Consider the following 19,886-nt stretch of genomic DNA (forward strand, 5'->3'; position numbering starts at 1 on the left):
CCTGCCCGGCCGCTGCCCCGGCCGGTGCCCCGGTCGCTGCCCGCTGGGGTGGCAGCAGCACCGCCGGGAAGGACGCCGGAAGGTTCCCCGCACACACACACACGCTGCCATCTCTCACGGAGCTGGAGGAAAGCTGGTCGCAGCGCTCGGAGCCTGTCTGCTGTGGATCGGGCTGCCTGCAGGCTTGGACGGTGCCTGGTTACGGTGGTGAATGTGTCTACAGATCCTGGGGTGCGCTGCAGGTTTAGAAAGTAACCTCAGTTCTCTTGCACTGCGGAGGGGTGAAATAAACCCTGTGCAACCAGCAAAGGCAGCCCAAGCTTTCCTGCCTCCCTGCAACCAACTTTATTCCCCCTCCAAACGAAAGAATTCCCTCCTTTCCTCCTCCCTCCACACTCCTTCCTTTGGAGACTGCAGGATGAGGCATTTCCTTCTGTCTGGCTCAGGGTAGAAGCACACCCGGGAGCCAGCAACACATCTGGCAGGGACTGGAAGGTTTTCATCCAGCCTCTACTGCAATCAACAATGGCAAATGAACCAGTGATTCTGAATGTGTATGACATGGTGAGTATGAAACAGCACTGGCTGGGGCACGGTGGGCAGTGAGGCTGGGTGGGAGCTGGAGGCAGGCACTGTGTGAAGAGGAGCTCAGCACAGATCCCCAGAGAGGCTGATCCCTGCCCCCACAAACTCTTCACCCAAGTATGTCATGTCCTGCCTGATCCCAGCTTTTTTCTTTGAAGCATTTAGTATATTGGACCAGATTACAGGTAAAGATGTGCCCAATATTCTGCAGGATCTTTCAGGAGCACTGAAACACTGGGTGAGGGGAAGACTTTTTAATTCCCAGTGTCCCAGTTAAGGAGGGAGATGTGATCACCCCTGTCTTTGTTGGAGCTAATTGCCACTTAATTTTGAGTGAGCAAGAACTGCTAGGCTGTGGGGAGGGATTTGGGAATTCATCCAGGGAAAAGAAAAGCTGTAGAATTTCAGTGAGGACAGGGTTTCTAATCTAATAGTCTGGATCCATTCCTCACATGTGTGAGACTGTAGTTAGTAGTTTTATCTGAAGGTTATGTTCAAGAACAGGAGTAAAAATTGTCTGAACTGGTGAATATACAGCAAAGGGAGGAGCACAGGGACATGCTGCTTGACAATGTTTCCTGAAAGTTCACAGTTTAGCAAGTGGCTTTCCTTGCCATCCTCTTGCAAGGGGGAATGTGAGTGAGAATTACCTGTGCTAACAAATGAGAAGTTCCACATCCATCCAGCCTTGGCACAAGCTCCCACAGAGAAGAAGGCTTGGCACAACTTGTTTTCTTTCTGTTCCAATGGAAGCTTAGGAGAGGCATGTTAAGGTGAGGAACATTTTTTGTGATGATGTAATTCCCCTCCATTTTTTGTTTATGAACAAGTGATTAAAAAACCCAAACAAACAAACAAAAAAAGCAAGAATTTTTTAGATCTTCCAAAAATTTAGTGAACTTTGAGGAAAATATAACCATATGAGGCCCAGATGCTAAGTGAACCCTAAATGTCTAGCTCCAGAATTTAGGATTATGACATATATTTGCTTTCTGTGATCAGGCAGTGGCAACTTTACACAGGAGGCCCACGGAATAGTGTGGGTTTCCCTGCTGGGGGAATCCAGAGAATAGACACCAAAGAGACTAAGAGTGGGTTGTTGTAAATGTCAAACCTCTTCTTATTACAATGATTAAGTGATCTTCTGTTGAGTAAAAGAGCTGGGTTGTTTTCTGAGGGAAGAGGGAGTGGTAAGGGCTATTTAGGCAGCTTGTATCTCTATTGAAGGACAGTCTGAAAAGCACAATAATGATGGCTTGAAGCTGCCTTTTCCAGATCTATTATTCGTAAAATGGAGCAAGTTGGTGTAAATTTTTTTGCCTAGACTTTGGTCTTGAGTGTTTAATGGTCATTTCCTTGGCAGCCTGAATTCTGAACTCCCCCAAGCTGTTCTTCAAGCAACAGGTCTGGTAACCCAAGTAGATGGTAGCTAGTGGAGGAGACTAGCATTGCACATGCACACACGAGTTTCTCATGAATACTTTGAGGATGATAAAGGGGTTATGTTGTCCTTTTACTGTATGCACTGTCTTCCTTTCAGTATTTCTGTTTGTTCTGCAGCAGGCTGTGGTTTGAACTTTCTCAGCCACTGTTGAGCTGTCCCAAATCTGTGAATAATTTTCTACTGAACTGAAGAGATCCAAATACTGGTTAGATGTGGTCTTTGCATTTTTTTTTTTCATGTGATTGACACCAAATATGAAGCCCAAGGGAATTGTGGGAGAAAGGACTTGCTGTTCATGTTCCCTGTGTTCTGAGATGGACACCCAGATGCAGTAAACTGAATTGAGGTCATCAGTTTAATTCAGACTGTATTTTTTGTTGCTTAGCAAGCCATGAAAACCTTCTGGTGTGAGCACTGACTCCATGGTTAACCACAAGTTAATGCTCTGTGCATAGGAACAGTTCTATTTTCATATAGCATCTGTTTGACTACCACTGAGTCACCTCTAGTTGAAGTCCTATGTTATGATTATTGAGGCTACATGCTCTTCCATTGCTGCTATGATTTTAACACCGTGGGGTCTGGAATGTAGCCATGTAAAATCCACACTTCATTACACTGTGGTGGGGAATTGCGGGGGAACTGGGAAATGAGCACATTTGCTTGAATGACTGTTGGAAAACTAATTTCAATGAACAAAAAGGAAAAAAAAAAGAAAAAAAGAAAGAAAAAAAAAAGACAGCTGGGGATAACAATTAATTGGATGTAAAGCTCTGATTTCCTGACAAGGAGCATGACCCCTGTGTGGCATCTGGAAGCACTTACACTGCAGGAAAGCTTGCCCCTAGGGCAGAAGTTCAATTATGGGCTTTATGTAGCTATGAAATACCCACTCTGTGCAGTCTTATGTATTCAAAGATTATAACCATTTATCCTTTTACCCATTGGATATGTACCAGGCTTCTTTAAGAAACAATGCTTCAATTTAATGAGGTGTTTTACACAAATGGCTGAAGCAGATAGGTCCATTTGTAGATTTACTTCATTCAGCATAAAAGAACTGAGCAAAAATCACTGGGTATTCCAAGTGTTCAGAATATCATAATCAAAAGCAATTTCCCTCACCCCCAGCACTCAGGGTGTTTATATCCTCTTTTATCTGTTGCTAAATAGCTTGCTCTCACTTGTACACTCGCAAAACAGACAAGGGAGGAGAACTTAGCTGCTCAACCAGGACATTTTAAAGAGTGAATGTGTAGGATTCTGAGCTCTGATTTAAGGTGTAAGTGTGAAGACAGAATAACAACATGGATCATGTGATTGATCATGGATGAATCTCTTTTCTAATCCAAATCCAGCTCTCACATGGATTTACTCTAAGCCCACAGCTGTTCAGAGATCTGCATGAAGTAACTAGATCTATAAAATCTATGACAGAGTTGCCCTGGTCAGTCAGTTATCACTTTGCCTTCAGATGGATAAATCAAATTCCATGTCATAACCTGCATCTCTCTTCCCTCCGCTCTGCCTTAGTAATCTGTCTGTCGTATCTGACCTTACACAGATCACAGAGTTGACTTTCTTCAGCCAGGACGTCATCCTGTTTCCTCCTAGCTTTAAGTCTTTGTGGGTAGTTTTGGAATAATTGACTTAATCACTGTGTATTTATTAATGTTGCCTACTTAAATCAGACAGAAGAGTAACTGCAGTTATTGCCTAGGTTTAAATCTTTAACAAGCAAGCTAAACACATTCCCCTAAAAATAGTTCACTTGGCGGATATTCAAGTTGGGGGCTCTCATAATGTTTTAAGCCTATTGCTTAGCACATTCATGCTATCAAATTAAAAGCAAAGATATTCATATCACTGCTGTCCCTCTTCTATTACAGATGTGGTTGTCCTGAATTTCCACTCCAATTAATGAGAGGGAAATAAGATTCAGGTCACTGTAGATGCACTAGCTCTGAGATTTTCCCCTGTGACTTCCGATTTCAGAGAGGTAGCCAAACAGTAATAATTTTAAACGGTCCTCTCATATTCTTTCAGTTCTTTATATAATGTCTGTCATTTGCCAGCTGAATGGCTAAAGGCCAACGGCTGACTGGCCAGGGCAAAGGCTGGCCCTGCAGGTGACTCACCAGGCTCTCTCTTGCTTCACTGATTGTGATGATGTCATTGATTTGATTTCTCCATCACACCACAAAGTGGATTATCCAAGTGACCTTAACAGAAAACCAAACAAAACAGCATTTTTGCCCCTGTTTTGTGTTTGTCATATTGCAATAAGCAGCCTGCATTGAAGTAGGGATGGCTTTTTGGGCTGAGGATGTAGAAGCTTATAGTTATGCATGTGGTTTCTTAAGAGTTTCAAAAATATGAATTTCAGTCCTGATTTTTATTGGTGCTGTGGAGCAGGACATCCTAGGAGGCTGCATCTGTACAGAGGACAACATTTCTGGGGTGGGAAAAAAGGAGGAAGGTGGTGTTATAAACCATAAGGGTTTGTTGTGAGTTTATCTTCCTCTGTGAGAGAAAAGAGAGAAGTTGTACCATCAGGAGACATTGTCCATGCTCTGTGTAGCCTGTCAGCTGGTGGTCTCGCAGAAGAGGCCATAGGAAGATGATGACAGCCTGTGAATAACATAGGTGGAGAGAAGAGCTCTGATGACGTTGTTTCCATCTGGCTCTACAAATGTTTATCAACTTATAGTTGTTTCTATATAGAGCTGGGCCCAGGGCCTGAGGCCTGGCAGGAGGGTGCTGGGTCAAGAAGGAGAAGTTGCAAGAAGCATTCTGGCTTTTCTCTCAGTCCCAGGAAGGAAGAAGGGAGCATTTTTGGACAAGTAGTTATGGTGTGGGAACCTGTATGTGGGACTCTGCAGCAAAACCTGCGCCAGGGTGAAAGCTGGGTTTTCTTTATGTGCTCTGAAAAAAAGGATTGTGAGAGATTCCCTGCATGAAGAGGACACACCAGTTACCTGTGAGGAACGGCATAAAGCCAGAGGGTCTGTATGGCCACAGAATTAATGCATAAACTTTAAGTGCTGTAAGCCAACTTCTCTTATACAAAACAGTATTATGGTGGTTAGAATTACTTTTCCTTTTACTCTTTCCAGCTCTGTGATTTTCATCTTTAACATCCATTGCTCACATGTGATTTGGAGGTGATGACCTGTGTTTACCATTGAAGACCAGCACAGAATGACCATCCTAGCATCCCTTTTTGGCTTCCTATGCAAGTGAAAAAGAGAGTGTGAGCCTCATGGCCACTATAATTAAATGCTTTGGGAGTGAAGGAATAGAGGTGCTTTGTGCTTCCAGCTTCAGTACATAAGGAGCCTTTGAGTCTATTTTAGAAGCAGCAACAGGATTGCAAGCAGAACACTTAATTCTGTGAAGTGATTCTTTTAAGCACTGACTAGATCATGGAACATTTTATTACCTCTCTGGAGAAAAGACTAAGTCTTGCTACTCAGAAAAATGTCAACATGTTTGTGATTACTGTTAGTAGAGTTCTCAGATGCTCTCAGCTTACTTAGAAGAGTGAGAAATCCTGTTGCAGGTGGTGGTCCTGTCTCTGCACTACTCATTAGCTGTAAGCTGCTATGTGGGGAGAAGTGCAGCATTACCTCACTCTATTTGGTATTCCAATAAGCCCCTTGGAAAGCAAGGGGCCTTCTTCATCAAGTAGATAAAGAGCTGTGAAGTTTCTTGCTGTGATGAGCTGAAGAGATGCTGAAAGTCAATAGAGGACCTTGTGGTCCAAAGGTTAAGTGATGGAGAGTCACTAGGATCTCTTCTTTCCTTTTTCTCCCTCATATCTTAGTCAAACTGAGTGTATTTAACAAATGGAGAGCAAAATGTGAAATACTGCCTTTGGGAGATTTTAAATAAATTCTGGTGACTCCTTATCCATATGTATATATATATACGGTATATATATGGGTATATATATATGAATATATATAAAAAATTGTTCTGAAGCAAAATAATCACTTTCAAAACCACATTCAATTAAATGTTTTGTTTCTTTCTTAAAATATTTGCCAATCATCTCTGGCCAAAGCTATTTGCCAAGTCTGAATAATTTCATTTTTCTAAAACACACTGTTCACTCAAAACTTTACCATGCTCTTTGAAGGGTTTCATAGGTGTATCATGCTTGTTATTCCCTCTGTGAATAAGCCCTAACTAAGGAAGATCCAGGGTCTCTTACCTTCCTCACAGGTTTGTGTGAGGGTGAGGTCAAAGGTAAATACTTAAATTGCTGAAGGAACAGGGGAAGATTTTGGCCTTGGGGTTTTACTTTATTACTGACTCTTCATTAATCCAGAACCTTCTTATGTATTCAAACCATATCAGTTATAGCTTACTGGGTATCAAAACAGAAGGGTGAGGTGGGAGGTGCCTGTTGTCGAGTTTTGGTTTTCCCACAGTATTGTAACATGGCCTTCATAAGTGCTAAATTGTCTTTGTTTCTAAGAGTGGTCAAACGGAGTGGTAGTCATAGGTGGTGCTGCGAGGGATAAGGTAGATCTCAAATGCTTGTTCTCTGTACCTTCCTGGAGCTTCTGACTGGCCTTCTGTGCTAGTGTCTTTGTAGAACTGAGTTTCAACTGTTCAGCTACACTTATGCTGCACAACAGGTCTGGGGTTTACAACCAGTCAGGTATAGTAAAGCTGCAGTTACTGTAACAGTAATGTTATACTATGATATTTGTTATTATGGGCCCCAAATCTCTCTGGAAAGACTCTTGGTTAGAGGCCAGGGAGACCAGATCAACCACTGCTGTGAATGAGGGAGGAGGCAGAGAAAGCTGCTCTCCCTGGATGTCAGCAGAGTCCTGAGTCCAAGGTAAGAGAAGGCCATCCAGACTGCTTCACTTGTCTTGGATGCAATATTTCCCAGTGCAACTGTTCTTGACGTTAAAAAAACAAAAATAGTAATTAAAATAAAAGTTGTTGTGGCAAATATAATAGCAGGACATGACAGTTTTTCAAGTAACTGTGGTCAAGCAGCCTGACAGTGTGTGCAGGTAAGGAAGATTAGGCTTTGTTTCTGTTTTCCTCCTAGACTGCATCGATTTAATTTGAGCGACAACAGGCTGACCTCAGGCAGGCCAGTCATAGGGTAGGATTGCTGCCTTGCCCTGCTTGAACCTGGGAGCAGAGGGAAAATGAAAGAAGTTTGGTGCTGCAGAGCACTGTGTTGGAGCCAGTGCCTGGTTCCAGTCTGTGAGAAAGTGATGCAATGCAACTGGACATCCCTTCTCTCTTGTATCATTGGAGAGAGGAAATCAGTTGGAGGAAGGAAACATAAAAACGTGAGTACACTGAGTTGCAGCTGAGTCCAGTCCTTCAAGAAGAAGGAATTTAAACATGACATGTGATCTAAACAAACTAAGAAGCTAAAGAGTAAGTGGTGTGGTCTGGGTTAGCAAGTCCAGTGATTAAGCGTGCCCATTTATGCATAATAAATGTGTTCTTGTTGTCTTAGCCACAGCCTGGAGATGTATCATCAGAGGAACAGTCTGTTTTGATGTTGTCAGTGTGACAGTCTGGCTACCTGTCCATGCTACTGTTGATCTTCTCCAGCACTGTAGTTCTTTACCTGACTACTCTATGCTTATGCATGAGATGCTTTAAGAGCTGTCTCTTGACTGTACACAGAGCATTGCTATCTCCAGCTGGGGCATTCATCCCATCAGCAAGCTCCCTGAACCAGCATTCTGCTGCCCAGATTTGAACTGACTTATCCAGGGCAACACAGAAGTTTTCACTTCTGCTAGACATGCATGTGCTAGGAATACTGCTCCACAACATGCTCTCCTTTACATCAGCAAAGGTAAGAAAGCCTTAGGAGTGAGGAGAACGTAGGGAAGCTAACATGGGGTTAAAGTTATGTGAACTCTGCTTCTGGAGCAAAGCTTCACGGGTCCTGTCAGTAGCTCAGTTCCCACATGAGTGTTCTTGAGTTGGTTCCTGCAGATGACAATCTGAGGTAGTGTCTCTAAAGTACTCGTTTCAAGGCAGCCTGACCTCTTGTGGAGTCAGGAGTCTTATGGGCAGGATTTCAGGTGTAAGCCCAGGGGCTCAAGGTCAGGTCAGCTTTAACCTAGGGATACAACTAACTTCTGCTGCTATTGGAAGCTCTCCTTTAACCCCATCTATGGGCAAAGTCACAATCCCCTGGCCTGTCGCTGAGCAACTCTAAGAGAAATTATTGTTTCCTCTTGAAACCACATGGAAGCTGGTTTCTAGTGAATTTTCTCTGATACTTTTTGGGATTTCCCCAAACAGCAAGGCAGGTTCCTTTTAGAACATGACACTTCTGTCAGCAAGATTTAACCTCTGGCTCATGAGGCTGCCAATGTTCCTAATGTCACTTGGCTATTTTTTAAAATAAAAAAACCCAACCTTCTTAGTATTGGTGAAAGTTGATGTATTGACAGTACTGGAGACTGTCACTCTCCCACCAAATAAATGTAGTCTGGCAGTAGCAAAACAGACCCTTTTGCCTTTTGTACCTCATCCCTGGCTTATGGGTTGAGCTGCTCTGGTGTCAGGGCTCAGCTGGTCATCCAGCTTTCTGCTGAGGCAGACCACAGGGACCAGGTATGCATGTGGTGGGAGCTTCTGCTGCTGAGGGCTGAGCACTAGTGATGGAAACAGAGGTACTAAGTTGGAACAGCTGTTAGATCCATTTCTAAGTGTGGTGATGGGCAGGTGCATAGTTGTGCATTAGTGCAATAGAGTGCATTTAAATGGGTGTCCTAGGGCTGAAAGCTGTGTTAGTGACCTGGGTCACCCTTATCCTAATGCTCTGTTTGTTTCAGTCTCTCTTGTTGGTGTCATTGTGCCAAGATGATGTGGCTGAATCTGGGGAGGGAAGCAGAGATCAGTCAATACATAAAATTGTATTTCTACTGGAGAAGAAGCAAAATTCACATGTCTGATGATTCTTTCTCTAGAAAATGGACTCAAACTGTTAGGAAAGAAAAAATGTTTTATACCATTCTAGGGAAACACTGGATTTTCTTGAGTATGAAGCATCTCAAAGAGTGAAAGTAGCTATCTCCTTGTGTCAGAGCTTTATCTAATCAGCACATGAATCTGTGAGACTTCTCATCTCAGAGCAAAATATGAAGCTGTGTCCTAAGAGTGGAAAGTTGTTTAAATTTGTTACTTGTTTTTTCAGCAATGAATGTTAAGGTGTCTGGAAAAGCAAAGATAAGTGAAGCAGAAATGCTGTTGGTTAAAAATGTTCTCTAATAGGTAGGAATGCTTATCTACAGAAGCAAGTGTCAGATGCTAGAAATACTGAAATAATTTCAGCTTGTTTAGTAAGTGCCTTCATCATGTAGGTCAACACATGGGTCGAAAGCCATGTGACTACTGATAGATCCACATCTCTGGGAGATGGAGGGCCTGGCACAGCATAAACTCTGTTGAGAACATGGTTTGCTGAACCTTCAGCCATGGATCTATTACAGTGCTTTCCATTCAGTCTTACTTAAACCCACAAAGAAATATCAACCCCTTTGCTATTCTTTTCAAAATCTTCTGCTAGTGACTGATTTATAGGGAATACTTAGGCATGAAAAAAATCTTCCTGATGCTGCCTTAGGGTCTGGAGTACATGAAGAACCCAGTGTTGCCTTCTAGAGTGAACTACAGGCTCTGCCATAGGTTAGTTTTCCCTAGGTACATGTTGCTCTTCTAGACATCTGTTCTTGGCTCATCTATGTGTCTTGCTCTGTTTGGGACTACTTGGAGCAGCTGATTGTATAATTGCCCTGTATTTGGCATTTCCCCCAGCCCTGGATTAGCCTGGTGAATGTGAGAAGTGACAGGAAGAGAGGACCAAGAGGTTAAGCATGGTCTAACCTGAAAAGTCATTACTTCTGTCATTAAACTACAGTCTTGGGCAGTATCTGGGTCAAGAGCTTCAGCAGGCTTCTTCTAGTTGCATAGAAAATGGCCCAGGTTGTAGGTACTCTCAGGCAGTGCTGAGGTGCTTTCTTAGCAAATCACTTCTCTAGGAAATGAAAGGCTCCATTCAGCTGCTTAAGCACAGACATCAAAGGCCATGTTAGGATATCATCTGACCTCTGGCTTCCTCTCAGGAAACGTCCAGGGTCTCTTCCCTCATGGATCCTGTTTCATAGCTATCAACTTTGTAGAGATGTGTTGGATATTGTAGGGCATTTGAGATGGCATGACACGCCCAGACGTTCTGATATGAGTGGTCCTTATGTGCTGGGGAAGGATCAGTAGTAGTTCTGCATTTGACTTCTACCCAGTAGTGTGCTGATGCATCTGGAGTGACAGAGACCTGGTTAAAATCTTTGAGGGACTATAACTCATCTGTCCCTTCACGCAGGTTTGCCAAAGACACAGACAGCAGGAAACTCTGGATTTGGTTGTTCTGTGTCTCTAGGATCAAAACATTTAATTTGTGTTTGAAAGATTCACGTGGCAGAAGACAGATGTTTCCAGTGGGTTCTAGCTGTTCCAGGAAGGTGTCCAGGCTGCAGCCAGGATATAGTGTTACTCACACTTGTTCTCTGGCCCACTGATTTTGTATGAAAGGAATCTTTTATTTACTTTTTATGAAAGAAAACTGCTTCACCATGAAGGACTAAGAAGGCCTAACTCCAGATACCTTATGAGAGAGTGACTAGGCTGCTTTCCTCTGAGGCAGGTGGAGAGCCAAATCCCCTCTGCCAGGCTGAGATGGTTAGAAAGTTGGTCTGTACCCTCCTGGTCAAATGTCTGGACTCCTGGTTGGCAGGTAGAAGCAGAAAGCACTTGCTCCTCCTGGTAAGTAGAGGCCAACCTTGCTCTTCCCTCCTCTTATTGCTTTGTTTCCATTCAGGGCATTTTTGGACAACTTGTCAGGCTTCTTTGCCCTGAGAGGATCTCTTCTGCACTTTCCTCCTTAACTGGCTACCTAACAGGGAGAGTCAATTACTTGTCCAGCTACTTCTCTGAGTCTGTCCCAGCACTACAAATACTCAGGCTACTGCATCTTTTGAGTTCCCCTGTGATGGAGGCATTTTGGAAAGATGGGAAGGCAGTGCTGGAGGGTTCCAAATCTGCAGAGGCTAGAGTTAAAAATGCACATCCCAAGCTGAAAGCCACCTACCATCTGTCTCCAGTTCTAACATTCATTGTTCACTTTAATTTTTATGGCTGCTTTTTATCCAAGGCAGCTGGCTGTCTTCTCTTTGGCAGTTCTTTGGGATGTGGAACAAACCTCTTCTGTTTTCTGCTGCTGGAGCATTGTGCCTCTTGTTCTTGCTACTGTGAGAGTATACTGGGGGCCAATGCATTGAGGAATGAGTTGTACTGAACTGAAACAAAACAGATTAATTCCAGTGTAAGCCAAAAAGAAACAGTTCAGAGAGAGAGGTGCAAACTAAATGGGTCCATTTCAAGCTCAGGTATTCTTGGACCAGAAGAAACTAAGTACTACAAATCCCTCTTTTCCCCTATGGGTCTCATAATATAAGCAAAAGAGATCTGTGGTCATCTGCTGAGAAGAAGCCTCTGGAAGGATAAATGAACACAAACCACATGGATCCATGCAATTTCACTTGGTTTTATTGTTTGGGCCACATTCTATCTCCTCCCTTGGGCAGGGGGTGCTGGCAGGAAACGCTCTGCATCATGGTAGCCAGAGGCCAGGCAAGCAGGCAGGACACCCCTCTGGGACAAGGGAGGACAGAAAGGCATTTGTCCTAACACCTTGTTAATTGGATTGGTCACACATTGCCCTGACTATGAATCATAGAATCATAGAATCTTAGGGGCTGGAAGGGACCTCGAGAGATCATCTGGTCCAACCCCCCTGCCAGAGCAGGGTCACCTAGAGTACATCACACAGGAACTCATCCAGGTGGGTTTTGAATGTCTCCAGTGAAGGAGACTCCACAACCTCCCTGGGCAGTCTGTTCCAGTGCTCTGTCACTCTCACAGTAAAAAAATTTTTTCGGATATTCACCTTGAACTTCCTATGCTCCAATTTACACCCATTACCCCTTGTCCTATCACTGGTCATCACTGAGAAAAGCCTAACTCCGTCCCCCTGACACTCACCCCTTACATATTTGTAAACATTGATGAGGTCACCCCTCAGTCTCCTTTTCTCCAAGCTAAAGAGACCCAGCTCCCTCAGCCTTTCCTCATAAGGGGGATGTTCCACTCCCTTAATCATCTTCGTAGCTCTGCGCTGGACTCTTTCAAGCAGTTCCCTGTCTTTCTTGAACTGAGGGGCCCAGAACTGGACACAATACTCCAGATGTGGCCTCACCAATGCAGAATAGAGGGGGAGGAGAACCTCTCTTGACCTACTAACCACACCCTTTCTAACACACCCCAGGATGCCATTGGCCTTCTTGGCCACAAGGGCACATTGCTGGCTCATGGTCATCCTCCTGTCTACCAGGACCCCCAGGTCTCTTTCACCTACACTACTCTCCAGCAGGTCAGCCCCCAACCTGTACTGGGACATGGTGTTGTTCTTCCCCAAATGTAAAACTCTGCACTTCCCCTTGTTGAATTTCATCATGTTTCTCCCCGCCCAATTCTCCAACCTATCTAAGTCTCTCTGAATGGCAGCACAGCCTTCTGGTGTGTCAGCCACTCCTCCCAGCTTAGTGTCATCAGCAAACTTGCTGAGGGTACATTCTATACCCTCATCCAGGTCGTTGATGAAGATGTTGAACAACACCGGTCCCAGTACCGACCCCTGTGGGACTCCACTAGTCACATGGAGTGTACTCTTCTGCTCCTTGTATTCAGGCAGAGCTAATGGGAGGGAACACTTCATCCAAGAGCTGTATCAGGAGACAAGAGAAAAAGTGGGGAAGGTAAGACTCCTTACACTTCTCCCTTTCAGTCTTCAACCCCACAGAGCCAACCAGAACTTGGACTTTTCCAACACTCTTTAAAACACCCTCTACTTCTGAGAGAAAGTCAAGGAAGAAGGAATCAAGCTGGAGTAAACGTGACGTCCTAGATTCAAAATCCGTCTGTGAAGTAAAGTTGTGCTAGGAGGCTCAAACGTCCATCTGTGGCTTTTTAAGTGCTGTTTGTAATATGGCATGTTATTGAGATGCTTCAGGGATTCCCTTTGTAATGTGTAATTACTCTGAGATGTGCAGTTCAGCATCTATTGCAGCTGCTCTTTTGGATAATCTTGATACCGTTAAAGCTGTTGCTAGATCAAACAAATCAATGCAGATGCAGATTTTTAAAGTTAGTGTAAATAAAATGTTATAGTCTCTAACATCAAGTGCTTAAAAATCCCCTACTTGGTACCTCTGAACTTGAATTCTATTTCTCATACCCACAGGACTTTGATGCATGTTTCCAGCTGACTTTTACCTCTCTTGAGGTCTCAGAGGTGTCTCATTAAAGCTGATGTTAAAGCCTATTAAATACATGACTGTAGCTTCTAATGATGCATCTCGTTTAGACAAGCTGTCACTAGGAATTGGCAGGGATCATTGCTGCTCTGGTTCCCTGGTGGCTAGGGTAGTGAAAGCCACCTGGAGGAGTGCATAATAGTACTTTCTTCAGTGTTGGGGGACAAACAGAAAAGTGTCTCAGAAAGGCTGCTGGTTTCCAAGGACACACCAACCATGTCACCTTCTTGCCCTACCACCTTCTCTCCCTCCCTTCTGCAAAGTGCAGCCTCAGCTGCCAGAGCTTGCAGATGGGAGACATCTCTCCTTGGACTCACAGTGTCTCCAGCCAATTAATTATTAATCATCACAGTCTGCCTTCTTTCACGCATCTGAAGTGCCCATGAAGCATGGAGAATTGTTTATCAGTCAAGTCGTGAATGTTCTAGTGCCATGCCACTCATTATTTGTAAAGTTGTTCAGTCAAAGAACTTAAGCACTCAGAAACTCAGAAGTGATAATTACCTCATCTGAGCCCCATGCCAGATGACCTGGTGCTAGCAGGGGCAATAAATGTGTGGACTGGGAAACCAGGAGAGAAAGTTAAGCTTGTATCATGGGTCCTCCATCAGCTCTGGTGCTGTACTTCTTGCATTTCTTGCCATTGGGAGTATTCAGACATGAGAACCTGAACCCAGCTCCTTCTAGCTGACAATCAAATGGCAGCAGCACTTTATTTCTGGTTTAGTTTTGATAACATACCTTGAAGCAGATCTGAAAACAAACTAAAATCTTGGCTTCTTTCCACTCATCTGTAGGGCAGCTTTTACAAGGAATAAGTTTGTTTCCTTCTGCCTGTCTGCAGAAGGAGCATTTTAAATAATGCCCTTCTCTTAGGATCACCCAAATAAAAATAAAGGTCCCAAGGTCTCTGTAGCTATGTGGCACAACATACCTTCACTAAACTATCTTGCAAAGCCTGCAGCTGGCACTTGTTCCAGTGATAACTCTAAACACTGCCAGCTTCTGTGCCCTTTGCAGAAGTTTTCTGGAGTACTCTGAAGGCTTTCTCCAGCAAGAGCATGTTTCTCATTAGTTGCTGAAGCTGAGGACTGGAGGCACTATCACACTTCCCTGCCACCATTTAAAATCCTTCTGTGGGAAGTCTTTGCTGATGCAGGTAAATGCACCCATTCACATTGTTAGGTCATCAGGTACTTCTGTGTTCTCCTCCCAGGATGCCTTCATGCATCCAGTAAATGGATGGATTTGACAGGATGCATTTTTGTCTCAGTAAATTGATGATAGATCATCATTAATTGGCACAGCTAGGGTCAAGCTCACTCTTATTTCATTCTCTTCTAAGACAAATGATTGCAGGAGACCAGCTCTTATTTACATGTAATAATAGATGGAGATAGTTTTTTTCCTCCTTTCAGTTCAAACGTAACATTGTGTTCAATGACACCACAATGTTTTGTGAGAAGTACAACTGCTTTGAACATGTGAGAATCAAAAAGCTCTGAATAGATTGTGTAAGGCTGCCAACAAAGCTTGTCCTTGGACCCTTGCCGAGAACAACCAAACCTTCATTTCACGTAAAGCACTGGATGTTGAGAAAGGGAAATACCAAAGCTTTAGCCTTAGTTTCCACCTCCGTGGCAGTTCTAGCAAGTCCCTTCAATCTCTTTGCCTTGGGTTGTCTCACCTGTAATGAAGGGAAAGAATGCTCTTGTCAGGATGGGGGAAATGCTTGTGGGCTGTTTGCAAGGTTAAAACCCAAACCACTTTTTGGCATTTGAGATGTAACTGCCTGGGCTGATGTGACTCCTGCGGGAACAGAGGCAGCAGCAGGGTTTCTGAGCAGCGGACAGAAGGACAGCAGCCCTGCATCCTGCTGGCAGCACCCACCTGGCCTGTGCCCCGGGAGCACATGCCCTGTTGCAGCCTCACTCCTGCTGCCTCACAGCTGTCCCCGGTCTCCCTGTCCATCAGGAGGTGGTGCCCCCCCTCCCTTGCCCACCAGAGGCAACCTGGGGAGGTTCTGCAATCACTGCCCCCACACCTGCTCCTGACCTTGGCTTTTACTGCACTTTGACCACATTCAGCTGATGAAGTACTTAAGAGGCAGCTGCTGTTTCTGTCATTAGCACCCAGACTTCCTAGAAGAAAACTTCAGGCTTTGTGACAGCTAAAATCTGATTCAGAGAAAGCTTTTCGCTTCTGTGTGTAGAAAAGCAAGGGCAGAGTGGAGTAAGGGGGAGGGAAAGGCAGTGCTCAGTTTGATATGAATTTAATTCTCCCAGGAAGCCTGAGCAGCTTGAGATGCCAGCGTGCAAGTTGCAGACATACATATTGCAGCCTGGTGGGTATTGTTCAAGGGACTGAGGATGCAGAAATGGTGGGTGAGAAAACAAGGCAGCAGCAAGAGGCTGTGTGCTGTGCTTCACACCAGGACACATTAGCTTCCACTGTGCAGTTCTGAGCTCTGGAGCCTGCTGGTGGCACTTGCCAGTTGAAAGCAAATTGGAGTATCTCTGTGTTGTGCTGCCATTGCAGGGGCTAGAACAGAGGGTACCCAAGAGCTCTGCCTTTTCCACCCCAGTGCATGATTCTTTCTCAGTCCTCTCTAGTGTACTTCCTAGTATTTCTCTGGAGAAGGAAAAGGCTGGTATTCCCATTCTGCAGCTGAGGCACTGGCATCCAGAGAGGCTGACTCGTCTCATTCTAGGACACAAAGAAATGCAATGAATCTGCATCAGGGGAAGGTCAGATTGGACATTAGGCAAAAGGTATTGACTGAGAGGATGTTTGATCACTGGCACAAGCTCCCTAGGGAAGTGGTCACAGCAGCAAGCCTGTTAGAATTCAAGGAGCGTCTGGGTGACACTCTCAGTAATATGATACCGTTTTAGGTAGTCTGGCAAGGAGAAGAGAGTTGGACTCAATGATCCTTATGGGTCCTTTCCAACTTGAGATATTCTATGATTAGGTGCCTCATTGCTGCCCCATCTCTTAGGATTTGATGTGGAGTTAGGTTTGTGAGACTGTTCCTGCTCTTCTCCAGCTGTAGCTGCTGAAAATGCTCTGATTTGTTTTTAAAGGACTGTGATAGAAGTTTCAAAGCAAAGTGTTTTATTGAAGCTTCCCAGTTTATTTGTGCTCTGCTTTGATGGAGTTCAGGTAGCTTCCAGCACTGGAGGGAACTGTGGGTCAGAAGCACTTTTGCAGTGGTTAGTCTTCTTAAAATGAAAATGCAGGCTTTCTATTGCTATCATGATTTCAGATTTGAAAGATGACTCCTAGGGTTTCATGTTGTATTGTGACACCAGTGGAATCAGAGGTAGTTCTTTCTATGAAGAAACTACAGAGCAGCTCTGGCAGTTCAATTCAAGAGGCTTTCTGAAAAGATGTCACTTTGTAAATATAGGTGGATGAGCCAACACACGAAGGATTAATGCCGCCCTCCCCATTCTAGTTTCCTGTGACTCTGTACAAGGAAGAGGTAAGGAGAAACAGTCAGTCCTAATTCTGCCCAATGACTCAACCACAGGATTGCATGTATGTTAATCTACCAAGATTTGTCCTCTACTTTAGAAAGTAAAACAGCTGCTTTGGGTTAGCCTGAAGTCTTTATACTGGCCAGTTTACACAGGGTATAATTTAATTTAATGACTAATAGATTTGAAAATATTTTTGTGCTTTACTTGGGACTTGTCAAAATAAATGCTAACTAGAAAGTTGGGGGGGGGGAATAGGAACACAGTTGTATTACATGGAAGGATTACAGAAGGTGATGTGGTTAAACACTGCATGCACATACATGCTCTGGAACAGGCTGACTGCAGGCTTTTGGAAAGAACTAGTCTATCAAATAGGGGCTGAAAAATGCTTCTGTCAGTAAATAGATGGATAAAGATGTTATGTGCTGCTTTTAAGAAACACCAATCATCTTTATAACTTTGACAGGTGGCAATGGGGCAGGGAGGAGAGGAAGAGATTCAGAGAGTTGTGTGGGTGGTGAAGAAATTAATCCTAATGAATTGGAAGGGCAAATCCACGGCCAGCAGAAAGCTTTGGGTTTCTGCCCTGCCGGATATGGATAAATGCAAGAGAATCCCTTTTGCATGCAAGAGCTAATTAGGCAATTACAATGTAATCTCAAAACCTTTGCTTAAACTGCATCCTGCCTATCAAAGTCTGAGGCAGATTCTCTTCCAATGGTTCATGAGGTTTGCCCAGAGTCTTTCAAATGGGTATTTGAAACCGGTCCTCTCTTTATCTCTCCCTCTCTTCTGGGAAATAAAACCCCTGTTACTTTTTTTTTCTTTTTTTTTTCCCTTAATCACTGTGCAATGATGAGAGAACTCATTTCTAAGGCTTCCTTTCAATATCTTCATTCTTCTTCACACAGAAGAACACATACACCTCAGACTGGCCTAACGGGCTCATACCAAGGGTCCATCTAGACCAATATTATTATTCTTCCCTCAGTGCCTGCTTTGTGGCCCCTATTAGAGATTGAGCAGCACGAGCATATGTGACCTTTCCCTTCTGATGCTTTCACAGCTTCCAAACATTTTCAGCTCTGGGGCTTCTGAGAGCTTGACCTCTGTCTCATTACTAATTCTTAATGGCTCTGACTTCCATCTGATTCTCTTGAGCAAACATAACCTGGTGTATCAATATCCTTTGCCAGGGAGCTCACAGATCTACTACCTAGTGGTGAAAATCTAAGTAATTTGTTTGTTTGGCTGGTTGGTTTTAATTTTTGTTTGAATGACTCCTTTTTCATAACTTTGATATCTGATAGAATACTCAGTTCCTATGTAATTTTTTCATACTACCTGTAGAACCCTATTTCTCATGACTAGTTACATCCTATAAGATGTTTTCTGAAGAATGCAATCAAAACCATTTTTAAAAGAAGTTAGCTTTGTCAAAGAGATCACTGATTTTTTTCTGAAGAAAACGAAGAGGTGGGTGTCACAGGTCCTCCCCTTGAAGAAATCATGTTCACCCTTACACAAAATATCATATTTATTTTCCATTAATATTGTATTTTGTTATAACTTCTACTAATTAGTCCAGTCAGGATGCCAGGCTTGCAGAGTGTAATGCCACTACTCTTATATGGACCTCTCTTTGAAGATTGGCATTACAGTCATTACCTTCCAGTGATCAGGTCAGAGACATTTTACATGAGAGGCTTCCCACAATCATTAGTAATTCAGCTGTTCTGTCACTGATTCCTCTGTTACTCTTGGGTACATGTTGTTCTGCTCTGGGATCTGCCAGGGCTGATTTTGTCTGTCTGTATCATACACTCATCCATGTTAACTTTGCACAGAGCCTCTTCTGACTTTTTCTCTCTTCCTACTCCTTCTACAAAAATAAAAAGTGGGAGGTTCAGGCACAGGGATCTCACCACTTTTCTTCTGGTGGAAACAAGAAAGGTCTGATGCAAAGATGTAATTTATTTTCTCTGCAACAGCAGTGTCGGGTCTGAGTTCTCCTTTTACAACTTTGCTTTCACTTGGCTCTACAGACTTCTTGTCTGACATGAAAAAATAGCTAAATGTTACTACAGAGGCTACCTTTATCTTTTTTAGGCCTATCAAGAAGCTAAAAGTGGCAATGTTTTCATCTGCATTTGAAAGCACAGGGTCCTGAAACAATTTGGATGAGGAATGATTAGGAGGAGAGCTCTCTGTCTGCAATATTCTATGCTGGATACCATGGGGTTTTCCCACCCCTAATTAATGGGTTCATGTTGTCTAAATATTTTATGTGAATGCACTTGAGCTAAGCTTGGAGTGCTACAATATCAAGCAGTTCCATACTCCAAAGAAAAGAAGCATTTGGGTATTTCCAAAAGCTTGGTGCTCTCTAGAGCCTTTAAAACTCAAGACTGATTCCTGTTTTCTTCAACCACCTTCCAAAGCCTCATTTGTGACATGAAACATGTAAATCTTGTCCTGTTTCTCTGCTGAGTCAGTATTCTTTCTCTCAGAGGGAGTGTTTTTCTTTAGAACTGGCGCCAGCAGAGCAATTCAGCATCAGGCTGGTCTTGCTTACATCCGTCATGTATCACAGTCTTATCAAACAGATGAAAAAGTGCCTGTGCCTTGCTAGGGTGGAGTTGGAAGTGAAAGCGAAGAAGGTATTGGCAAACACCAGTCCCCAAACACCAATGTTACTACTGGTCAAGTGAGGTCGCACCAATGGCTACAAGTTGACACAAGATAGAAATGAAGTTAAGGTCAGTGTGTGGCATGTTTTGAAAGAGAGGAAGAAGATACCTTGGTGGGTAGTGTTTCTCTATCCAGCACTTTTTTCATGCTTGGTGACCTCGAAGCTGCTGCTGCAGAAGGGTAGTGTAAGGTAACTAAGCTGTGTATTTACTCTCATGGTTCACCATGTACAAATACACCTTGGAGGATAAA

General features: G+C 43.7%; 2 protein-coding genes across 2 annotated transcripts in view; both read left to right on the top strand.

The window, feature by feature from the left end:
• Window positions 1-19,886, top strand: part of LOC104397710 (synaptojanin-2-binding protein-like) — a 140,476-nt gene that overhangs the window by 33,654 nt on the left and 86,936 nt on the right. The window lies entirely within an intron of this gene.
• LOC104397705 (desumoylating isopeptidase 2-like) overlaps window positions 526-19,886 on the top strand; it is a 56,123-nt gene continuing 36,762 nt past the window's right edge. The window contains exon 1 of the mRNA XM_010007714.1: window positions 526-564. Coding sequence (XP_010006016.1) covers window positions 526-564 — 39 coding nt within the window. The remainder of the gene's footprint in view (window positions 565-19,886) is intronic.

This window comes from Chaetura pelagica, unplaced genomic scaffold, assembly GCF_000747805.2.
Source record: "Chaetura pelagica isolate M959 unplaced genomic scaffold, ChaPel_1.0 scaffold70, whole genome shotgun sequence".
NCBI lineage: Eukaryota > Metazoa > Chordata > Aves > Apodiformes > Apodidae > Chaetura > Chaetura pelagica.